The sequence below is a fragment of the Solanum lycopersicum genome, chromosome 1 (assembly GCF_036512215.1).
Source record: "Solanum lycopersicum chromosome 1, SLM_r2.1".
NCBI lineage: Eukaryota > Viridiplantae > Streptophyta > Magnoliopsida > Solanales > Solanaceae > Solanum > Solanum lycopersicum.
Genome location: NC_090800.1, coordinates 83,239,238 through 83,263,432, shown reverse-complemented (window position 1 = coordinate 83,263,432; position 24,195 = coordinate 83,239,238). Strand labels below are relative to the sequence as shown.

Genomic DNA, 24,195 nt, shown 5'->3' with positions numbered 1-24,195 from the left:
ATATTTAATGCATTTTCATTTTCTTATTTCGTACGCCTAAAAAATAAGTTGTATAATTCTGAAACCTCAAATTGTGTTACTGTATAAATTGGAACACAAAAATGAATTTACTTAGATGGACTATATACGAATCTTTTATGAAATAGTAGAACTTTATTAATGATGTTTTAAAATTGAGACTTTAACACTACTGTGGAGTAATGTTTTCTGTGCTTATTTAAAATTAGGAATAATATCTGGAAAACATAACAACATTATTTTGATTTGCAAAAATGAATGAATATAAAGAATACGTGACAATTAAGTGTACAGATCCAAGTAAATTGAAGTGGAAGAGAAAATTTGTCTTTTTTGCTAGGCATAAATTGGTACTTGTTAAACCAAACGTGACGTAAGAATCTTTTAATGGTGGTCTTAGTAAGTAGACATAGAGAGCTTGTTATATCATGATGGTGATGGATGTGAAATTTTTTTAATCGAAAAATATAGGCAAGTTTTGACGATTCATTAAAATCTGTGTAAGTTTTGCAATAAAGTCGCCATACAATTTATTTATATTGAACTTTTGATAGGATAATTAGCTATCGTCGAGAATTATAATTTTATTTTTTCAAAATTAAGATACTGAAGTTATTGTACTTGGTATAAAAAAAAATTCTCTTATTTTTAACAAATACAAACTCCTCCTCATTAAATTTTGTCTTCTTATATAGAGGTCACTGGGCGGCTCAGTTAATATAAAGATAAAACAATATTCTTATTCTTAATATAAGTGTAAAATATTTTAAATTTTCTGTTATATTTGTTCCCTCAGTTTTGTTCTCATGAAACTTTCACTTTGTAAATAATCAGATAAAAATATACGTACTTATTTAGATGATGAAATTCGGTTTTAATATAAACTGTTTAATTAGAACTCATATTTTAAAGTAAGCTTTTGTTGTGATGTTTTAATTTTATTTTAAAAAAATTACATGAATTAATATATTTTAATAAATAATTACTGATTTTAGTGATATTTTTTATTTATTATTATTTATAGTAATATTGTGTTAAATCGGTAATATGTATTAAAAATAAATTATGTATGCAATATATATGAATTATAATTGTTTTTTTGAAATATATTATGTTTGTTAGGTAAAAATTGTCACATTGTATTATAAGTGAATTAAAATGTATGATAAATGTATTATCCATCAGCAAAATTTGTATTATATGTGAACAATAAATTGTTTTTTATAATATGTATTAAACAAGCATCATAAATAAATTAAAAGTGATCAAATAATAAACATTATTATTGCTATAAATAATAAATATTTTTTTATCATAGTATATTTACGCAAATTTCTCATCAATTTTCTCGACTTGTTTTCTCCCGCCCGGTTGGATTGGGTCTGTTGACTCACAAATTCAAGCCAATTAATATTGCCACTTCCAATTTTTTTTGGGAAAATTTTCAAAATGTCACTATTTTAACATTTAAGAGGGTTAATTATCAACACTTTCAATATTTGGAAAATTTAATTAACTAGTCAAAAAATCAACTTATTTAGTGATAATATTCATACTTTAATAATATTAGTAAACATGTCAAAAATGTCATTATTTTAAAAATAAATAATTATTATGATATTATTAATATTTTCTCTCTCATTATTTACACCCTTTTTCTCTCTCATAGATTACACATTTTCATATATTTATGTAAATTTGATATATATTAATATCATTTTAATTTTTCTCTCTCTTTTCTTAAGCTTATCAATTTCTCTCTCTTACTTTCTTCCTAATCAAATCCCAAAATTTTTCTATTTTTTCTTTTCTTCTTTTCAATTTCTCTCTCTACCATTTTTCCAAATCAATTCCATAAATTTTCGATTCAATATATTAATATTTTCTATTATTCTCATTTAATTTCGTTGCAAGATTTGATTTGAAGATTAACATTGATTTGGGCATTATGTTTTTCAGATTCCTTATTTATTTACTTACTGATTTTAGTGTTTTTTTTTAATTTTTTTTTGTTTTGTTGTTGTTCTTAAAACATTTTTTAGGGTTTGAGACTACATAATTCTCTCTTCAGTGGACGTTTTCAAGAGAGTTATTAGAGGTATTAAACAAAATAATCATAGTTCTTCCGATTTTTCCCAATTTATCGGAGAAGATGTTTTTTTTGCATGTTCTGTATTTTGCATGTTTAGTTTAATTTGTTTAGTAATTTTTTTTTAAAAAAAAAAATCATGTTACAATGTGTTTGAAAGTGTATATGGAATTTTTATTATGTTATAGTTAGTACTTATTTTTGTATTTCATATATTTATTGTATTTTGTGTTCTATTTTTTTTTTTTTGTGTGTGTGTTAGTTGTGTCAATGTAACACATTATATGAGTTTGATTGTGTATATTTCATATTTTTAATATTTTTTGTATTCATAGATTTGGAAGTGTATATTGAATTTTGTTGCTGTTTTAGTTAGTATATATTTTTGTATTTCATTGTTTTATTGTATTTTGTATCCATAGATTTGGAATTATATTTCATATATTTAATTCATTTTGTATTCTGTTTTTTTTTTTTTTGTGATAGTTATGTCAATGTACCACCTTTAGTATTTGTTTTTGTATTTCATAGTTTTATTGTTTTTTGTATTTGTAAATTTGGAAGTATATATTGAATTTTGATATTGTTTTAGTAAGTATGTATTTTTACAATTAATAGTTGTATTCATTCAAAAATTATGTTGCATTGTTTCTGAATTTGACATTTATTTCTAATTTGTATTAATTCTAAAGGTATGTGAACTAGTTATTTATTTTATTTAAGAATGAGTACACCAAATATTCAATTATTTCTTTTTAATTTTATATATCATTCACTTTTTCATCATACTTATTTTTTTTATATTTTATATATTATTATACAAAATTCTAAATAAAAACTAGAATAAATAGAAACAAATAAAATACATATTGAAATGAATACATACAAGATTTTTGAAGAAAAAAATAACTATATAGGGAAAAAAATTTATGAGTACAAATATATTTCTTAAATGGCTATATAGTTACATTCGGCATTCCTATTGGAATGAATACAAACTAATAAAAAAATATAATAAATATAAATAGAATATATTGTGGAGTGAATATAATTTTAAAAAGGTAAAAATTCTGGAGAAAACAACAACAACAAAGTTTTAAATTTTATTTGAAATTTAATTGATGAGAAAATAAAGTGATCCTTACCTTTTTTGAAATATTATCTCTCTTGATTTTCTCCCTTTTGTTATTAAATAATTATATTCTTTAAATAAAAACAAATAATAAAAACATAAATAAGATACATAATAAACTAAAAATTGACATTTTTACTAAATATTGAAACTGTTGATAATGAACCCTCTTAAATGTTAAAATAGTGACATTTTGAAAAGTTTCCCAAAAAAATTGGAAGTTGAGGCAATATTAATTGGGCTTGAATTTGTGAGTCAACAGACCCAATTCAACCGGGCGGAAAAATTGTATATATAATAACAAACTAATAATCTAAAATAAATGGAATAGCCAAGGTTTGATTTAATTGTGCTCCATAGCAAACGTTTGCAAAAAATTGTCAGACGCCTCTTTCCCAAATATCTCGCTCGCCACTCTCCTCCAATCTTTCGCTCGCTTCCTCACTTTTTATACAAACACAAGTGTATAAAAATTGTTTCTAATTGTATAGAGCAGAGAACATTGTATAAATACATATATTTTGTTCCTCTCTCTCCCCTTTTCCAGATCTCGCTCGGCACTCTCCCAAATCTCGCTCACCACCCTCGCCTTTCTCAATTATACAAACAGAAGCGAAATGTATGAATTGCGTTTCTGTTTGTATAAAACGTGAGAAAATTGTATATACACATGCAAGTACATATATTTTCGTCCTATACACATATAATTATACAATAAAAATACTCACCTGCCCAGTTTCTTTTGTCTTTCTCTCTTTCCCGTTTTATACAATTTTTAAATTATATCTAATTTCTCTCTTTCTCGTTTTATACAATTCGAATCAATTATATATTCCTTGTCAAGTCTCTTTTGTCTTTATCTCTTTCTCATTTTATACAAATTCAAATTGTAAATAATCGTTCTATACACTTATAATAATACAATTCGTTTTATACACTTCGTTTTTATATAGTTCTCTGCCCAAATGTCTTTCTCTTTCTTGTTTTATACACTTTGTTTTATACAATTTGCTTCAACTGTATATGTATAGCGAATTATACAGTTTCCATGTTTGCTATGGAGCGTAATTATACAAACTTTACTATAACATACAAATATAAAAAATTTTATTTGCTATTTGTGAAAGTTGCCATTTCTCATATCATTATAATGAAAAAATATATAATAAAATATTAATCAAAGTTATTGTCATTTGACTCTATGAAAAAGGGATATTATGCGGTTGAGTAAATTTATACTATTTAATTACTTATCTTAGTTATAGTTTGCTATAATTACCACTCACGACTAACATTATACATTAATTATGTGGTCTAACTTCAATTGTATGATTAATCACATTTATATAAATATATATATATTTCACCAGAATATACAATTAAATATGTATAGTATACAATTAATTAATCTATATATATATATATACAATTCACTGCTCTTCCACTCTTTGCCCTCTCTCGCTCACCTCTCTAACCTTACACCAAATTCTTTGGTTCACCTATTAACATTATATAAATTGATTAATTTTTAATTTAAAATTAATCTTCTAAATACTTGTTTAAAACTTAATGAGTAGTAATTAAAGAATAGATATGAAATAGTAATATTAATCCTTAAATAAGTAACTGTGTGGGGTGATTTTTTCATAAAGAAAATAAAAGAAGCTCAAAGATTTCAACATTACCTTTGATATAACATCACAAAATAAGAAAATTGCATCAAATCATTTAAGAAACAAAAATCCTTAATAATGTGACACTCCCCACGAATAGTATATCTGGAATAGCAAGGCGCTTCCCACTTAAAGAATTATATTTACGATTTACGAGTGACATCTTACCGTATAAATTACATATATAATCGTAAATACATAGAAAATAGATATGTATAATTAAAATTTAACTATTTGAATAGTGTATATATATTTACATAGAGAAGTATATCCCAAACTAAGAGTGTCAAATGGGTAGTTGGGCTTGAATTTGGGTTGGTTTATTTTGGAGAAAATTTTCATAATTAACACATATATGATTGCTAATTTGCACCCATAGCCCAAACTAATAAACAATAATGTATCTCCAGCCACACATGAATATGAAGATTTTTAAAATGAAAAAAACAAATTTAAGTGACAATTGAGATATATAAGATCAAGTATTAAATTGATTATGACAAAATACTCTCTTCGTTCCCTTTTACTTTAACAATTTTATCCTATTATTTATAAAACATTTTAATTTATAGTAGAATTTAGATTTACAAATAATAATCAATAAAACTAAATTAGTAAAATAAATATTTAGCTATTGCTTTATTTTTTTAGATGGGTGCAAAACACAAGCTAATAACTAAATAAAACGAAGGGAGTAATCATTTAAAAAATACATGCCATGCACATATTATTTTAGTGCACTTAATTTAAGACCTTTTGATCATTTTTTTAATCAATTGAGTACGAGATTGATATTTGTGTGAAAGATAATTTTTAATCTAGTGAGATATTTATACTTATCACATTCGAGGTTAGAGTTTGAAAAAGGATATTATATTTGGTCCAAATTTATTAATGTCAACGAGGTAGTTCAAAAAAATTGATGTTACGAAGGCTTAACTCAATGCCACATATACATGTAAAAATATAAATTATTAATTCTTGGTGGACCTTAATTTCATTAAAGTTTTTGCGTGGCACGAGACCTATTATATAAAATTTCGTATGATCCATTCCTTTCGCTTCACAAAGGCAATTAAATTGAACTCAGAATCTCAAATCCATATATGTCACTCCATCTGTATAATAAATAATATATATTCATAACCCCTTTTATATCCATTTATCCTTATCCTTCTCCATGAAATATGAATTAATGTGTCGTCTTGTCCAATTCATGATCATATGTTTGTACGCTAGTTGATTCATACTTATGTATTGATTCGTTTTTTTATGTGTCGTTTTAAATTAACAAGTCTTTATTCATTTTTTTTAAAAAAGTAACGTATATTATAGTAAACTAATTAATAATAATAATAGTCACGTAAAAGATGTTACTTGATGTTCATATGTAGTGCGTACTAGCTATATGTAATGTGCTACACGAAATACGATGGTTTTCAACGATATTATTATTTCTTATGTATCAATTTTGTGACAATGGACAAACGAAGTTCTTAATAAAAAATTTATAAGATTAGTGATCTAATGTAAATTTCAAATATTTACATGACTATTAATAATTTTATCAAGTAAAAGTAAAGTGAAAATAACATTTTTTTGAAATAATAAATCAACTAAATAAAGGGGGCTACCCAAAATGAAACGGCGGAATATGAATAATCAACGTTCCACCCTAAGAGTGATAAATCGATGCAAAATGTCAAATTTATGCCTATCTTAATCACAACATCCATATGAACTTTGACACGCATATCCCATCATTTTCTTATACAGAGAATTTGTCTAATTTACCTATCAACAAACATATTATAGTTATCTATAAGATTGACAAATTTTCAAAATATAATGTATATATATCTATGAATAATTTAATTTTTTTCATACAAAATACATCTTAAATAAGTAGTAAAGCAGGCTTAAGGTTAAAGTAACTGTTAGGTTGGAGAAAGAATTTCATTTCTTTCTTTAGGAGTTCATTTATTATTATTATTATTGTTGTTATTATTTTGGCCTATTTGGTAAACCGACAGAGTTGGAGATTATAGCCTCCCTTTTTTGACAATTGCGTTACTTACTTTATCATCCATTTTAACAAAGTAGAGAGTAGACGTGACTCCTCCACCAACATATGGTATATACTTTATATGTCTTCTAGAACGTATTATATATAGTTGAAGTCTCCTCATTATAATACATATTTGCATTCACTTATTTTAACCTATTGTTTAAACTAAAAAGAAAAATATAATATCATCAGCTAAAATTCAACTTTTAGCTTATAAGTCATAAATTATTAATCCACCTAATAGGTTCATAATCATTCATACTGTCGTTTAAATCTAGTATATAAAAGAATCTAGAAGTATGAAAATAAGTGTTACTAAAATGTATATACACGGTGTTAGTGGTGAACATAAAATTAAATTTTTATAAAGTTTAGGGTGATAAACTCAAATATTAGTAATTGTATTTTAAATATATCTTTTATACAAAATGACATTAGAAGTAAAATTTGAGTCAAAGCTATCAGGATCACTTCCTCCTGATACGTTTATCTCGAAGGTTACCCTTGCCATTGTGTAGTAGTATAGTAATGAAAATATAATACCACAACAAATTAAAGGGCTTTAATTTCCCTAGGTTAGAATAATCCGATAGTATGTATTTAGCTAACAAAAGAGTAAAGAATAATATTATGTTAAAACTATGCATGTATAGCTTACACCTATTTTGGATCTAAGCTTAAGTTTAGCATGATAATGATGTATTTATGTATTTAATCAACTTGAATGTAACGGGGAAGCTAGCCAACAAAAACAAGAGAAAAGAACTTAACTATAATTATATTGGTGACAATAAATTACAGAATTGGAGCTATCATATTGGATGTTTCAATTTAGGCACTTATTGCACTTACTTCTAAATTCTGTCGGTAAAAATCAACTAATTCTAGTGCAATTTTACATTTTGAGACACTTGACTTCAAAGTGTTCTTTTTAATTAAAAATTATGATGTTAAGATCTAAATATATATTTGATTAATATTAATAAATTAAAATCTAAATGTTTGAATTTCATACATATTAGAATATTAATCAACATATTATATTAATATTTGAACATCAATTAATTAAAATTATTTATATTTAAATATCTAAATAGATAACAATTACGATTTTTATAAATTAATAAATACATAAAATTCAATAAAATAATCATTAATTTTATAATGCATCAATCAATAGTATATATATATATATAAACACGCTTAGTGATGGCGATAACTAGTTGCGATAATTACTAATCTCAATTGGGGCTAATATTACTATGGTGGTTGTAATATTACAATTGACGATGATAATGATAATTATTCTATTTTATAATTTATATATAATGATGATAAATAAAAATACATAATTATCATAATAATGATGATAAACTATACCTAACAATTGTGAGTATAATAACTATAAAGGCTAACTGCGATGATGATAAAAAATGAGATAATAAGAACATGACGATATAAATGAATTCATAAATTAGATAATTGATATTTTTAAAAATTCTTCAAATATATATTAAGACTATTGCATATATTAATTATTATTTAGATCCGTTACTAATGCTATGAAATCTGCATCCACTTGTTCAGGACAGTCTTGTGTGGCAACACTTACTTCCACCTACCCACCCTTGACACCAATAAAGGCCTTGTCATATTTGAGATATGTAAGGATGTCTGTCACCCCAAAATTGAAATAAACATCTTTGATAAAGATATTTCATAGTATATATGTATATATATATTTTTTTGGAAAATATACAAGTTTTCGTCTAGATTATGATTGAAAATTTAGAGACGCATTTTAACTGTTTTAAGATTTTATTATCTTTTTGAATTTTTTTTTAATAGTTCTGTGTATCTTTTTGAATTATGTAATATTCAAATATCTCCACGAGTCTCAATTGCATGGAATCACAAAGTGCATTACGTCAGATAAAAAGTGTATAAAATTATAAAAAAAATAAATTTAAGGAATAATAAAACCTTAGTTCAGTTTGAGTGTGTTTTTGAAATTTTAATTATAATCTAAAAGTTACTTGTGATTTATTTGTTTGTTTTAATTAAGTCGATACATGACTAATTAGTTTGTAAATGATCTAATTGAGTGAATACATAAACTTTAAACTACGAAGTGCATGGCCAATGAAGGGTGCATATACATTATACATATTGTTCGATATTTCAAAATAATAATCTTATTTAAAAATTCTAAAAAGAACTTTTTATGAAGAACAATATGCAATCACAATTATTAAAATTAATAATATTATCTTATAGAAAATAATTAGGAGCATGGGCAATTCCTTAGATGTCCACGTTAACAGAGGGGGGGAGTTAGACGGACAGGTGTAGTTTAAAAAGTGTTTGGTCCCCAGTGGAATGGGCACGTGTCCTATATTATCAGTAGAAGATGGAATTCGCTTTGTCCGAAAGCACAACCACCAGTTTTTCGCCACTTCATAAAACCGACGTAAGGGGATTTGCTTTGTTTCCTGCCCACGTGGTTACTTTTTGTTGGACAACGTGTGACACATATTTCATGTTTTGTTGTCTGGCAACTAAGTTTATTGGCTCACTCGCTTTCAAATTTTCTATGTGTTTTTTTAAAAAAATTTGTTTAACTTGAAAATTTAAAAATAATAAATATGTTTTAAATATTATTTAATTTAAAGTAATATAATAAAGTGAACGAAATGTTTATTAGGATATGGTGGTGGCGGCTTCTGCAGCTCAATTTCCTCTTCGGCTAAGCCTAATCCCTTTTTTTTGGGGGTCTTTTTTTCTTCATTTTAACTATGATAAATATGAAGAAATATCACATATACTTTTCGCATCATACGAGAGTTTTAATTTATTACTCTATCTTAATAACCTTAATTACGTGAACCTCTTACTATATGTACTTCCATAACGGTCCGTTATACTATTGTAAGATATTTAATGATACTTATTTATTTTATAAAATTAATAAAATAATTATACGTAGTCTTTAATTTATTCTTATCATAAATTATAAAAAAAAATTAATTATTTTTTATCTTTTATCTTTAATATTAAATATTTATTTTTCAAATTATTTTTGAAGACCTAATACTAAACGTCATTTGATAAAGATGAAACAGTTATATCAATAATTATTTTCTTATTTGATATATCAAGTCAAACCATGATATAAGTTAAATTAATATTTATTATATTCAAAGAATGATTAATAAAATTATATATTTATTTCTAATTTTTTTTAATAAAAACATACAAAATTAACGGTGAACAATATTATTATACATTTATAATTTCTAATTAAAAGTTTTGCATTTCTTTATTTGTTGAGGATTGTCCGAACAAATAAAGAATGTAATGACAACGGCTCGTTAATTATCTTTCGTATTTGCTCATTACTATTTTCATGCCATATTAATTGTGTATATTATTATAAAAAACTATTTCTATATCGAATTCTCTTATGAATAATTTTTTATATAAAAATGTAAACAAATTTATTTTTAAAAAAATAAATTAACAAGAAAAGAGTTCATTTTCCTATGAGAAACACACACGTGTTTGATATGTCTTAAGGAACAACATGAAAAGAAATGTTGACGAGGCCATACATTCTCTCTATTATATTAATTTTAAAGAAAGCCATTGATCAAGCTCAGCCACTCTTTTAATTACAAAGTACGAGCTATGAATATTTTATTGATTCTGATATCACACAACAACTTTGTTTATTTAATTTGTTTGGTAATAATTGCCGTTTTAACAATTACGCTATAAGTAAAAGGCCTTCTTTGGAGAGTCAGCTTGCATTAATCCAACAAGGATCAAACAATATAATGATATTTTAATTATCTTTTCCATGAAATAGACATGCACAGAGCAGTTGTATAAAGATTTTTTTCTTTTTACCTCTCCACATTTCACCCTTTTATCTGTGAATAAAATATATCTTAAATGTATTAAAAAAATAAATATAATTTGAATTAAAATTTTTGAGTTAGATGAATTTTTATTCAACTCCACACGAGTATAATACGAAAGAAATCACATAGAGGAATGGTAAATATGTTAAAAGGACAAAGGGGCTGACTGAAAATATAATTACATAAGGCATAACGTGAATCACGCAGCCGACACCATATGATAGATATAATAATGAAAATAACCATGATTACTAAGATGACAAGTAAACACCACTAATTAACTCCACTATGGCTTTCATAAACCATATATCATTTTAATAATAATACTTATATTTGTATTGGATCGATGTACTTGTTGGCTCCTTGCTTACAGTACTCTCTCTACTCGAAGATGGCTCGATTGGGACTTTGAGCCTTGAAGCCAGCCGACTAAAAGCCCCAATTGTGGCAACCCCTCAATATTGGGAAAAATAAAAAACCAATCATCTACTCGTAATAAACTATGGAAATAAAAAACAGTTTTGGCAGAATTAATGCAAACAATTGAATGTTTACTCTAATGTCAATGGTATAATTTTATTTTTTAATTAAATTCATCTATCAATCCACCCAACACCTCATGAGTGTTTTTAGAGATAAAGAAATTTCTTGCTTAAACAATACTTCTTAATTTATTTAAATATATAAAATTTCATTCACATATTCAACTTAACAGTTGGAGAGTTCAAGAAAATAAATGAACGATAATCATAAGTTATTCGAAAAAAAAAAAATTATTGTATTCGCAATGTTGGACCCCATCCCTTATTCAAATCGATATAAAAAGATGGGCACAAGTTAAATAATTCCCAACCAGAGCTTAACACCATAAAGATACCCTTCTATCAACTGTCAACTACTGCCACAGAGATGATACATGAACATTACATTTCCAATCCACACACATAAATATATCCCAAATCAAGAAATCTCCTCCTCAATCTTCCTTTTTTTTTATTTTGGTGCAAGATTTGCATGATTGAAGCCGAATTAATAACATGTTTGATACAGGGGAATTTTCTCCAAGTTCTTCAACAGCTGCTGTGTCTGCAGAGTGTTTTAGCAGTAGCAGTTGCTTCAGCAGTCTATCATCCTCAAAGAAGAAGAAGATTCATAGTAGTAACAACGCGAGGAGGTTCAGCGATGAACAGATTAAATCATTAGAAACCATGTTTGAAACAGAGACCAAACTTGAACCAAGAAAGAAGCTTCAACTAGCCAGAGAACTCGGATTGCAACCTCGACAAGTAGCAATTTGGTTTCAAAACAAGAGAGCTCGATGGAAATCGAAGCAACTCGAAAGGGATTACAGTATACTTAAATCCAATTATGACAATCTTGCTTCTCAATACGAAGCTTTAAAGAAAGAAAAACAATCCTTGCTTATTCAGGTACTTAATCACAAAAATCTACCCGATCAAATATACCACATATTACTATATCACGAATGTCCAATTTTAATTTTTTTTTCTTATGTGCAGTTACAAAAGCTGAAAGAAATCGAGTCAGACAACAGATGCTCTGTAATTAAGAAAAATGAAATGGAAGGGATGCCAAGCTTGTCTTTTGACTTATCATCTCAACATGGAACAAATGGTGTTATGTCAGATGATGACATTGACAGCAGTATAAGAGCCGATTATCTCGGGTTAGATGATGATGCAGAGTATCATCTACTGAAAATTGTTGAAACAGGGGATAGTTCTTTAACTTCCCCTGAAAATTGGGGCTGTTTAGACGACGATGGTATCTTAAACCATCAGCCTAATAGTTCTAGTTATGATCAGTGGTGGGATTTCTGGTCTTGAATCAAAATCGTTGATAAATATTTAAAAATGATCAGATACCAAATTGCTAGCGGTTCTTGTACATTTGATCGAGCATGCTGGCACCCTCCTCTGTTATCACTTTCATCTTAGCAACTTACAGTGCCTTTGTCTACTGGACAAACTGTAATCTTGTATACTAGTACTAGTCCATGGTGGTTTTAGTTTGTATGCCTTGAAATATACTATGAGTAATAATAATAATTATCAGACCAGAATAGTTAAGTATAATTTCCAGCAGCTCGTAATCAGAGATATAGTTTAAAAGAAAGTAATCAAACAGAATAGAAGCTGTTGGAGGTTTGTATTGTTGCAGTGAGTTTGAGTTTTAGGCACCGTATAGGCATTAAAATGTTCGTGAACGTATATAACATAAAGTAAGTATTATATTGGTACCTTATATTAAATTAAATTTATACGTGTCACGCTTCAAAATCGTAGGAATTGGAAATAATGAATGTGGTGATTCACTTACGATTCAAACATACCATATATCGGTAATATAAATTTGATATAGATGCTTTTTGATCAAATAGATATTAAGTCTGATATCCCAAAACTAAAAGGAAATAATTACTAAAGGTTTCATGGGGCATGAATTTAAGCAACTGAAATATATAGGTAACAACTTGGAATATATGAAGTATGTGATGGGCTAACCAGAATACCAATCGAATGCAGTCTGCTTAGTTAGTGTACGAAAATAAACATCGTCCAGTTATTTGTGCATAACTTCTAATTACCTCACTTTGTAAAATCCTCGTATGTATGGTATTTTGCTATTTTTCACTATACCTTTTTTGTAGGGAAGAACTTGGAAAACTCCATTGATATATTTAGGAGTAATATAAATAGTATTTGATAATTTTAACAACATGTGACAGTTTGGCCGAGTGGTCTAAGGCGCCAGATTTAGGCTCTGGTCCGAAAGGGCGTGGGTTCAAATCCCACTGCTGTCATTTTTATTTCATTTTCCCGTTTCCCCTTTCATGTTAATATTAGCATTTCGTCCAAATATTATTCCCATGATAAATAAACATATACCCAAATATTTATTCTTATGATAAATTTGTACCATTTTACTTTATCTCATTAAATTTGAAATTATTTTATTCCATCTTTTAAGTGGGATAAATTATTTTGAGATTAATCAATAAAATTTCAATTTCATTGAAAAAAAATCAGAAAGCGAGAATGGATGTTGAATAATTTAATTGCAAAATTAAATAAATAAATACTGATGACTCTTGATTTTTAGCACCTACGATATAATCAATCTTATCTAGTGCTTTCACCTATTGGGAGGAAATTCTAATCACATGTTGACTACAAGAGTTATTAATGGAATTCTACAATACTGAATCTTTTTCTTTTAGAATTGGTTGATGATCACATTATTGTAGTTAAATATATAAATATGAATTTTCAAGGTAACTCTTAATTGATTCGAATAATATTTTTATTCGATTTAAATATTATTTTGAATGTGTCAGTAAATTTTATATAAATACTTAAATTATGACTTATTATAATTGAACACATAATAAAATGTTCCTGTTAGATACCTTCGACTCAAATTTTGAAATCACTTTTAAATGCATTCCCACGTACATATTACATGAATACACATATTGTGAACACCTAATTTTTTACCAAAATATAAAGAGTCAAACACTAATTTTTTTTTTTTAAAAAAAGGGTTATATTTAAAATAAAATAAAATAATAATAATAAATTGTAAATTAATAAAACTAATAAGATCAATTATAGTTTAATAATAAAAAAATTTGATAAATAGAAGTTGGGAATTTAAGTTATTTGTTAATTATCTAGTTTAAAAATAATAATAAGATAGAAAATATTATGAAAATGTATAGAAAAAGAAAAGAAAAGAGGAGTCCTAAAGATTTCAAATTTGTTTACCTTATCCTAATTATTCCCAGTTTTCTAACTTATTTTACTAAAAAGTCTCATCCCATTAATTTTGATTTTTTTTTTCTTCTTTTGGACGTTCCTTTTGATTTTTTTTAACATTTTTTTTGGTTAATTTTCTATTATTATTATCTATTTATTTTAAATCCTTATCTCAACCCCAATTCCCTCAACAATATTTCAAACTAAATCCTAATCCAACTCTATTACTATCCATTTAATTAGCATCAAACTCTTAGCCATATTATACGTTCAGTTGAGAAGGAAAAAAAATACAGAGAGATATAGAAAAATACACAAATACAAAAATACACAGACAGAGAAAACAAGCAAAGACAAAGAAAAAAAAACGAGGTATTTCTTTTGAGAATTAGGTTAGAGTTAGAAATTTGATCTTGATTTTGAATTCGTGGATAACAGCTCGCTTTTGTCGTATCAATTTTCGCAGCGAGGTAACTATAAATTCTCGCATGATCTAAATAATATTATTTCTATGAAAATTTGATTTCAATAGCATGAAATACTTCAAATCACATGTATTATATTGATTATTGCTAAGTTGTTATTATTATTATATTTTTTTTAGATCGATTTTGCAATATTATGTCGCATATGAATTGTTGAATTTAACCATATTAATATATCTTTCCGTCTATTTTCACTTTAAAATCGTAGAATTGTAGATTTCATCTAGAGATTCATGATAAATTAGTGATAATTACTATTAATAATTATAATAATTTTTTTAAGAGAAATTGTATAAAGAAAACAAAAGAACAAAATAAATAAATGAATAAATAAATAAAAAACAACAAGAAAGCCTAAAACATAAAAAGAAAAGAAAAACAACGAAAAAAAAAAAGAAAAAATATCAGATTTTTTAAAAAGGAAAATGGATAAAAAAAGAAAGAAAGACAGAAAAGAAACGTGAAAAAAAGAAAATATAAAAAATAAAAACAGAAGAGAAGCAGAATGAGAAAAAAAATAATATATAAAAAAAAACAAAAAAAAATGAATGAAGAAAAAAAGTAACAAAAATTATTAAAAAAAAAAGAGGAGAAGAAGACAAAAATTATAAAATAGTAATATAATAAAAATAATGATAAAATAAAATAATAAAAACAAAAGAGAGAGAAAAAGACTTACGGAAGGAATATATATATATATATATATATATATAAAATCTAAAATAAAATAAGAAACAAAAAAAAAGCAGATTTTTTCCAAAAAAACAGAAACAGAATTTTTTTTAAAAAAAAAGGAGCAAAAAAGAAAACGTGAAAAACTAAAAAAAAGAGAATCAGACTAAAAAACCGTAAAAAGAAAAAAAAAATTAAAAACATAAAAAGAAAAAAAAAGTAAAAAAAAGATAAAAAAGGAGATGTAGCACAAAATTATTTTTTTAGTATGGAACGTAAAAAATAAAAATAAAAATTAGTTATATACAAACGTAAATAAAAAGAATTAATCTAAAAATAATTATTTTATTTTATTTTTTTTAAAAAAGAAGACAAAATGTTAAAAAAAATTGTTACATGCATTAAAAGAAAAAAAATTAAACCTTTCTTAAAAAAATAAATATAGTCCTAATCTATTTAGAATTTTGGTGATTTTAAAACTAATTCAAATCTCATAAAATTTCATCTTTCTATTTTTAAATTAAAAAAAAATATAAATTCTAAATTAACGTGAAATCTAAATATTTTTTTAACTATAAAATACCTATATAAATTCATCCCCATAATAACATAAAAATATATAAAAAAAATATAAAAGCAAAATTAGTCAGTTTCAAATAAGTTAAACAATAAATTTGGGTAAAATAAAAATTTATTATTAAATTTAAATAATATAATATCCAAAATTAAGTCAAGTCATATCAAAGTTAATAAAGCGACCGTGCTAGAACCACGGGATTCGAGGGGTGCCTAACACCTTCCCCTCGGTCAACAGAATTCTTTACCCGAATTTCTAGTTTGCAGACCAATAAAAGATAGAGTCAAATTTCCTTTTGATTAGGGATTTAAATAAGGTGACTTGGAACACCAAAACTCAATTCCAAGTGGCGACTCTGAATAATAATTATCCCTTTTCAAAATGTCACTTTAATTGGAAAAACTCTTTTTTTTCTTTTCAAAAAATAAAAATCAAAAAATAAAAAATATGTTAAGAGAAAAAAAAGGGGTGTGACGCGCTTAAACATTGTTATCTTCTTTAATTATTTACATAGTCTTAATGAGATGTAAAACCTCAAACACATGGCAATTGAGACTGATGTGAATAATTAGACGAATAATATATTTATTTTGGTTAAAATGATTATGTAAAGGACGTTTAAGCATACACACAAAGAAAAAATCAAAATTTTAACTATAAGTATCTCATATGAACACTTATTTTATATTTAGATGCTTAATTGAAATATTTAAATGAAATTTATTAACAAATTTAAAAAAGACGGGATATTAAGTCTTTCCATTTTTTTTAATGTCATAAACTTATAATGCTATATTGCGATATAGCATACTAATTCTAATTCACCTAATATTCCCTCTTTGCACACCAATAAAGATCCGTATCTAATCAACTACTTAATTAGTGTACTGCAACCACCATAATTGCTACTTTTAGTATAAGGATTGGGATTATTATTTGATCTACTTTCTTCAAAAAAGCATTTGTTTTTCTTTTTATCTAATCTAATTTATTTGGAAATATATATATATATATATATATATATATGTTATGATGATAACATGAGTAGGCTTATTAGATTTTATTTACTGCATCCCCTTATAAGTGAAAATATATAATTATAACTTGCGAAGGACAATATATATAGTTTTATTTGTATTTTATTTAAATTATTCTCAAAATCCACATACTTGAAAATCAAGTAAAAAAATATTTTTAAATGAATGTAATTAATAAATTCAGAAAAGATTATAAGAACAATCATAGAATAACGGTTTAACTTTCTAAATATTATAATCCCTAAATTTTGTTTTAACTCAATTATTATTTTAGTAATTCAAGACTAAAATTGACAATTGTCTTCAATTATATTATTAACATTAAAGAAGTGTGCACAATATTTAAAAGAAAAATATATTTTACTTTTTGTTAAATAAAAACAATTTAATAATTTATATTATTATTTTTCTTAGCGTAAAGAAAAGTTAAATTTAATAATAAAATGGGACGCAACGAATATTGTTGTCAAACACCTCAACTATCACGAGGGAATACCAAGCACAAATATCATAAGTTGAGTACTTGAGCCCAAAAGAATGGAAAACATCAATATAACAAAAACGATTTTTACCAACAACAACAATAAATATTTATATTACTCAAAAAATGATAAAAAAAACATTTATTAATATTAATTATTTTCATTAAACTTTTGAAATATTTATAAAGAAGACTAATTATTATTAAATATATATTTTAAACGACAAGCAAATATGCTAAACCTTTCTTTCTATTATCTATATAATAGAATGCATCCGGTATCAATAGTACATATATCTAGTATCTATAATAGGAGCTTTTGATTCAAAGAAAGTGATATATCTATCTTAAATTTGATAAGAAATTATTTAAAACTTTTTTCAAAATAAAAATAATCCATGAGATACTTTACCCCAAAGGATGGAATTGGGAAGTGGGAAGTGAAAGAAAATGACAGTTGAACCCCTCATCTGTTTAACACTTTTTTTTTTTTTTTAACCAAAATTTGTATTTGCTTCACATTACCAAATCAGCAAAATAGACAAGAGGGATGAACCAAAACAACTTCTCCCATTCAAATGTCCCTCAAAGCTTCAAATTCCCTCTAATTTCCTCACTTGCTTTATGCTTTGTGTTTGCCCTTTTCTTGTTTGGCCTTGCTGTTTCTCTTTTCATACTTGTTGTTGTTCATAACCCTCTCTTCTTCCTTTCTTACCTGTTTCTTTTTGGTCTTATTGCTGCTTTTCTACTCTGGAACTCTATCTCTTTCCGCAATAACACAACTATTCTTCATTATCTTCGTTCTTTACCTGATGCTGACCTCACCGTCGCCCGCCATGGCCACCTTGTCAAGATTACTGGGGTAACTTTTGTACCCAATCTGGGGTTTTCTTTTTTGTGTATTTGTTGGCTCTTTTTTTTTTGTAATATTTGTGTTTTTTATTTGATGGGTATTGTAAAACTATGACTAATGGTAAGATTATCTGGGAGCTCAGCTGATTGCTAAATTAGGAATTATTGTATCATTTTGTGGAAGTCATTCTTGATTTTTGTGATTTCTCTTGTCTCCATTGATAATGTCAAAGTAATTTCTACCCTGTATAATGCGAGAAAGGATTGATTTTTTAATCCATAGTATTAGTGTGCGTTTCCTTCCTTGTGATGGATAATTTCATTTTGAAGAGTTGGATACTGAAAATATATAAAGAGAAAACAAATTTGTGTTCATTTGAAATTATTGACTCTTATTGTTTGGGTGACATTTTGTGATTAATTAGACTTGTATTCTATTGGTAGGTAAAATTGACAACAGGAAGCTTTACTATCTCCATTATTGCATAGATGTACCAAAGAACATTACTATTGTTTATTCAGTTTATATATTTATGAGCTTGTTGGCCCCCTATCTTAAAAAACATATTTATGAGATTGTTGTGTTTAGCTTGGTGTTCAGAACAATACATTTCCCCTCCCTTTTCTTGACATCAGTGGATGCCTTGTTTCGCTTTGATGATTTCAGCTTGTCTCTTGTGGGAATGTCTCTTTGGAGTCTTCTTATGAGAAGGTTGGACGATGTGTTTATACATCCACCTTGTTGTTTGAATGTGGAAAACTTGGCTTGAAGCCTGCTGATGTAAAAGAATCATGCTTCAGATGGAGACTTGCTTATTCTGAGGTATCAAACATTACGTTTTGTAACAATTTCGATCTAAGATATTTATTTCTTGGCTTTAATGTTGCTTCTTGGCATCATCTTTTATTTTCAATCTAGTGTTTCGACTTTAAAGAAAAGATAGTAATCCATTATTTTTCCTCACTAGAGAAACATCCCTGTCAATACCTCATTCTTAACTTGTTTTTGTCCATTCCTAGGTCACTGGCCACCAGTTATATGATAATTAGCATAGAAAAGATAGTGTGACATTATTAAAACTCGGATTCTTATATGTACTAATCTCATAGTATAAGTCCCGAGTAGCCGGTTTCACTTTGCAAGTTTCTTCACATGACATCATGAAATATATTAGAATCTATGCCAGGATATACTCGAAGCAGAAAACTAAAATGGAGCTTAAACCTTGTCAAGAAGGGGTGAAGAGTAGGACGAAGATTGAAAGAGACCGAATGGTCACATTTTTCACCAAACGCGAATTGAAAAATTTAATCAATGTTCTTACCCTCATTGTATGTCTAACTCCTAGTTTTTATTTGAATGGTGCTACCACGAATGTTAAAGGTGTCTACCCTTGGCTAAAATTGCCCCATTTGTATGAAGATTATATTCTGTAGTTAGTAGAACTACAGATATACCCACCAAAGCAATATAAAAAGCACCCTATTCTGATTGTGTCAATTAGCGCCTTCACTTGAGTTCACTGCAGAGTTAGTTAACAGGTTGAGTTTCTCTTGGCAGAGGCTCTCAACTGACTTCTACATAACTGACAAGAACTCTGGTATTAGAGCTTTTGTTAAGGCTGGACCTGACTCCAGAGTTATTCCGCTGATAAAAGAGAGCAGACTGGTTACAACAGCAAAAAACTGTAAGGTTTTGGCTTCTCATTTGAGAAAATGGTTAAGGGACAGGAATCTTTCATCTGAAGCTCGTTTACTACGTCTAGAAGAAGGGTAACATATGCTTTTGCTAGATCTTTTCGCCATTCTTTCACCAGATATGTATTTGGAGAACTTATAACTACAAATTCTTTGTACGTTTGACAGATACGTCAAGGAAGGTAGCTCGATAAGTGTATTTGGTATTTTGCAAAGTAGCAATGATGTAATGGTGGTTACTCCGCCACAGGAGCTCATTTCTACTGGCTGTCTATGGAAAAAGTTGCTTCTCCCTGTTGATGTTGATGGACTGATCCTTGCCATCCCATAATATGCAAATTTTGGAACCAACTCTAACTTAGAAATGCAACAGAGATAAAGGTGACAAACCCTTGCAATGAAACTCTAACTGTGCATCCTATTTGGATTGTTTCTATTCGCATGTACAGCAACTTGCCTGAAGGAAGGCAGGCTTATTTTTGGCTCAGAATTTCTGTAGTTAGTGCTATTGTTATTTTCAGATACGTATGAATTCTCTTGTTTAACCCAAGGCTTGGTTAACATTGCAAAAGTTCCTTCTTTGTTGCTTGCAATCGTCAAACTAGTATAAGCTACACCCCTAAACCTCTGTCGCAAAAAGTTCTGTATTTTTTCAAGTTGAATGGCACGATCAATGGGTAAAACTCTGGGGCCATTTTGAATTTTCAAGAAAGGAAAAGCTCAGCTTGGTCTCACCCTTCATCTAGGCCCAAAGGCTGTGTTTTAGTTTCAAAGCAACACTCAAAAGTTGACCCAAAAAATTGGTGAGCAACTTGATCATACAAATGTATATTAAATTTACATTTGTTCGTGTTATCAGAGTAAGCTATGAGGAATATATAACTCCGTTTACTGTTGACATCATACTAAATTCACAAATCACGAATCCCCAGTGTTGCACTTTGCCAATGAAGCGATAATATCAAGAAAAGATGCAGCATAGATAACAGTTTGCAAATGGATATGTGAATAAATCATGATAGTGTAGGCTTGTACTTGTCAGGATAACATGAAAAACTTCATCGAAATAGTCATAGATTGGATGCATAGTGATATCTTTTAACAACAAACTTTCGGTTCAAGAAAATGCTAGACTATCCATTACAGCAAGTTGAAGCAGGACAAAAAATTGTAAGACCACAGACTGGAGGTATAACTGCAATACACCGTCTGCTAAACACCTACTTGATCTTCTTCTTTGGCCTCAGCTGCAAAGGAAGAAAAATTTGTGAGTGCTCAACCAAAATTTGAACGGAAAGAAGTCGAGCGAAAATCAAATTATTCACTAACCTGGTTGCTGTGCCCACATTTTTTCTTCCTGCAGTTCACAGCACGAGGATGGAGGCGAGCATAACACCTAGAACAAATAGACAGGCATCAGGATTAAGCAATCAAAACCAAGGTATTAGAGTAAGCCACGGCAGTAAAAGCTCTACGATAAATAATTAAACTCATAGAATGCAGAAAAGTAGTTTAAGCCTCAAATTCTAAGTTGCCCGGACTCTTCACTTTGGGTGCCGCATATATGTTGACACAACACGGGAATGAGATCCGTGTCCAATTTGGTCAATCAATTTTGGGTACATTGGCAAAAATTGATGGGGAAAGTCTAAACAGTTTTAATGATTTCTGTAATCAATAAGGAAGCTAAGGTAGACCTTTTATATAGAAATTTCTATGTCACTCCTTTTCTTCAACCTTATTCGAAGATTCTCCGCATAATATCTCATATTAGATTTTATAACTCTAATTTTAGATATTTTAAGGTGAATTCCTGCACCCGTATCCATCATATTCCCAAATCTTAAAATTTAGATCATGTAGAATCCAACCTCTAGATCCACACCTGAGCCCGACCAACTTAGTTCACAAGTATGCAGGTCACACAAAGTTCTACCTTAATTAGAAATAGTTTCTAGGAGAAAATTTCTGCTCAAAAGAGGAACTGTCCACACCATCTTAAACAACTAGTTAGTTGAAGGAAGTACAAAACAAATAGGTTCTAGGTCAATGGATGTCAAAATTATCAATCATTCAAATGTATTATACTCTAAACAAATTAACAACAGAGTCAAAAGTATAAACTTCTACGTTCTGAATATAGACAAATACACCAGCAAACACTTTGCAATCAACAGTCACATAATAGGCAATCATAGTAAGGTAATACAAAAGTCAAATTCCTCAGAGACTAACAATCAAAACTCACACGGATCCGTGATGAATACTCACTACAACAACTCAAGTTTACTTATGAGTTGAATTTCAAACAGGTAATCCACTCCAAATGGGGATTAAAATATTCTATTTGAATATGCATGGAAATTAAAATTTAGATATTCGGAGGAACAAATTAGCTTTTCCATATTTTCAAAGACTAAGAAGTATGAGGCAACCTAAAACAAGAAGAGCAAGACCATCTCTATTACTAGTATAGATGCGAAATCAAAATTAAAATTATTTCATAAAAGCAATGGCAAATATAGAAACAAAAATAAAAACTTACTTGCGGCAAATCATCTTCTCCTGATTATACTTCCTTGCCAAAGCCATCAGAGAAGGCTCAATAATCCCTCCACGAAGCCTCAAAACCAAATGCAAAGTTGACTCTACATAAATTCCCCCGAGAAACCATAAGAAAACCGATACAACAATACAATTCCAAGTACATATAGAGTTATCTATACTTACCTTTCTGAATGTTGTAATCAGCTAGAGTACGTCCATCTTCGAGCTGCTTTCCGGCGAAGATCAATCGCTGCTGGTCCGGTGGAATACCTTCCTTGTCTTGAATCTTAGCTTTGACATTGTCAATAGTGTCGCTCGATTCAACTTCAAGCGTGATCGTCTTCCCCGTAAGAGTTTTCACGAAGATCTGCATTTTGGCGGCGGCTCTATCTCTGTTACCCCTTTCTCTTCTTCTCTGATAAAATACATGTTTCCCTTTCCTTCTCTATATGTATATTAGGGTTTGGCATATGAAGCCCAATTGTTAAATTCTTTCTGTTGAGCCCAACAAATTCGATAATGGCCCAATCCCAACTACTACTACTACACTGGCGGCCCAATCTTACTTGCTTACGTCTTAATTTTGCACTTCCTTTATCCCAAGTGTTTTTTAGTTTAACATTTGGCTACAAACTCTAAAATACATTTTGGCAAGTTATTTTTGGGTGATATTTCAGAATACGTAGATCATAGATTTAGGAAGAAGTATTTGATTTTTAAAGATATATGATTTGTATTCAAAATTTTTTATAATATTCGTAAATTTGTATTATCATTTTATATTGAATATGTTCCGCTAGAAGTCATGACAATAAACAAAAATAATATCAATATGAAAAAAGAGACCTAAAGGAAAATACCATTGGTTTACATAAAAAAAAAAAATCATTAGTAGTACTTATAATTGGAAGTGACTTCCAAGAAAAAGCTGAAATTAAAATTGTATAATATATGTGTATTACTATGTAAATTTTGTACAACAAATTAGGACTATAATTTAGTTGATAGGTGGATTTTTAGAATATAAAATTTTGAGGTACCATTTTTAAAAGATCTCTAACATTAAATTGGGCCAAAATACTAGCATTTTTCTAGTCCGGGACTTAGGAAGGTTTGTAAACTATATTTATCACAAGTAATGAATAGTTGCATGAACAAACACAT

At 27.7% G+C, this 24,195-nt stretch overlaps 3 protein-coding genes and 1 non-coding gene across 4 annotated transcripts; 3 read left to right on the top strand and 1 right to left on the bottom strand.

Moving 5' to 3' along the window:
- The first annotated feature begins 9,746 nt into the window (after positions 1-9,746).
- Positions 9,747-12,999, top strand: LOC101262661 (homeobox-leucine zipper protein ATHB-12). Its single transcript, XM_004229969.5, has 2 exons — positions 9,747-12,333; positions 12,424-12,999. Exons 1-2 carry the CDS (start codon positions 11,941-11,943, stop codon positions 12,748-12,750), a joined length of 720 nt encoding a protein of 239 aa, XP_004230017.1. The 5' UTR covers positions 9,747-11,940; the 3' UTR covers positions 12,751-12,999.
- Positions 13,000-13,647: 648 nt separating this feature from the next.
- Positions 13,648-13,727, top strand: TRNAL-UAG (transfer RNA leucine (anticodon UAG)). Its single transcript has one exon. It is a non-coding gene; the product is annotated as a tRNA-Leu (tRNA).
- A 4,573-nt stretch (positions 13,728-18,300) lies between these two features.
- On the top strand, positions 18,301-21,055 carry LOC101262354 (uncharacterized membrane protein At1g16860). The gene is made up of 4 exons (XM_004229967.5): positions 18,301-18,796; positions 19,454-19,609; positions 20,348-20,559; positions 20,653-21,055. Exons 1-4 carry the CDS (start codon positions 18,485-18,487, stop codon positions 20,813-20,815), a joined length of 843 nt encoding a protein of 280 aa, XP_004230015.1. The 5' UTR covers positions 18,301-18,484; the 3' UTR covers positions 20,816-21,055.
- A 486-nt stretch (positions 21,056-21,541) lies between these two features.
- On the bottom strand, positions 21,542-23,472 carry LOC101262050 (ubiquitin-ribosomal protein eL40 fusion protein). Its single transcript, XM_004229966.5, has 4 exons — positions 23,215-23,472; positions 23,030-23,132; positions 21,814-21,880; positions 21,542-21,731 (listed from the first exon to the last, which is right to left on the bottom strand). The coding sequence occupies exons 1-4, from the start codon at positions 23,402-23,404 to the stop codon at positions 21,705-21,707; spliced, it is 387 nt and encodes a 128-aa protein (XP_004230014.1). The 5' UTR covers positions 23,405-23,472; the 3' UTR covers positions 21,542-21,704.
- Positions 23,473-24,195: the final 723 nt, after the last annotated feature.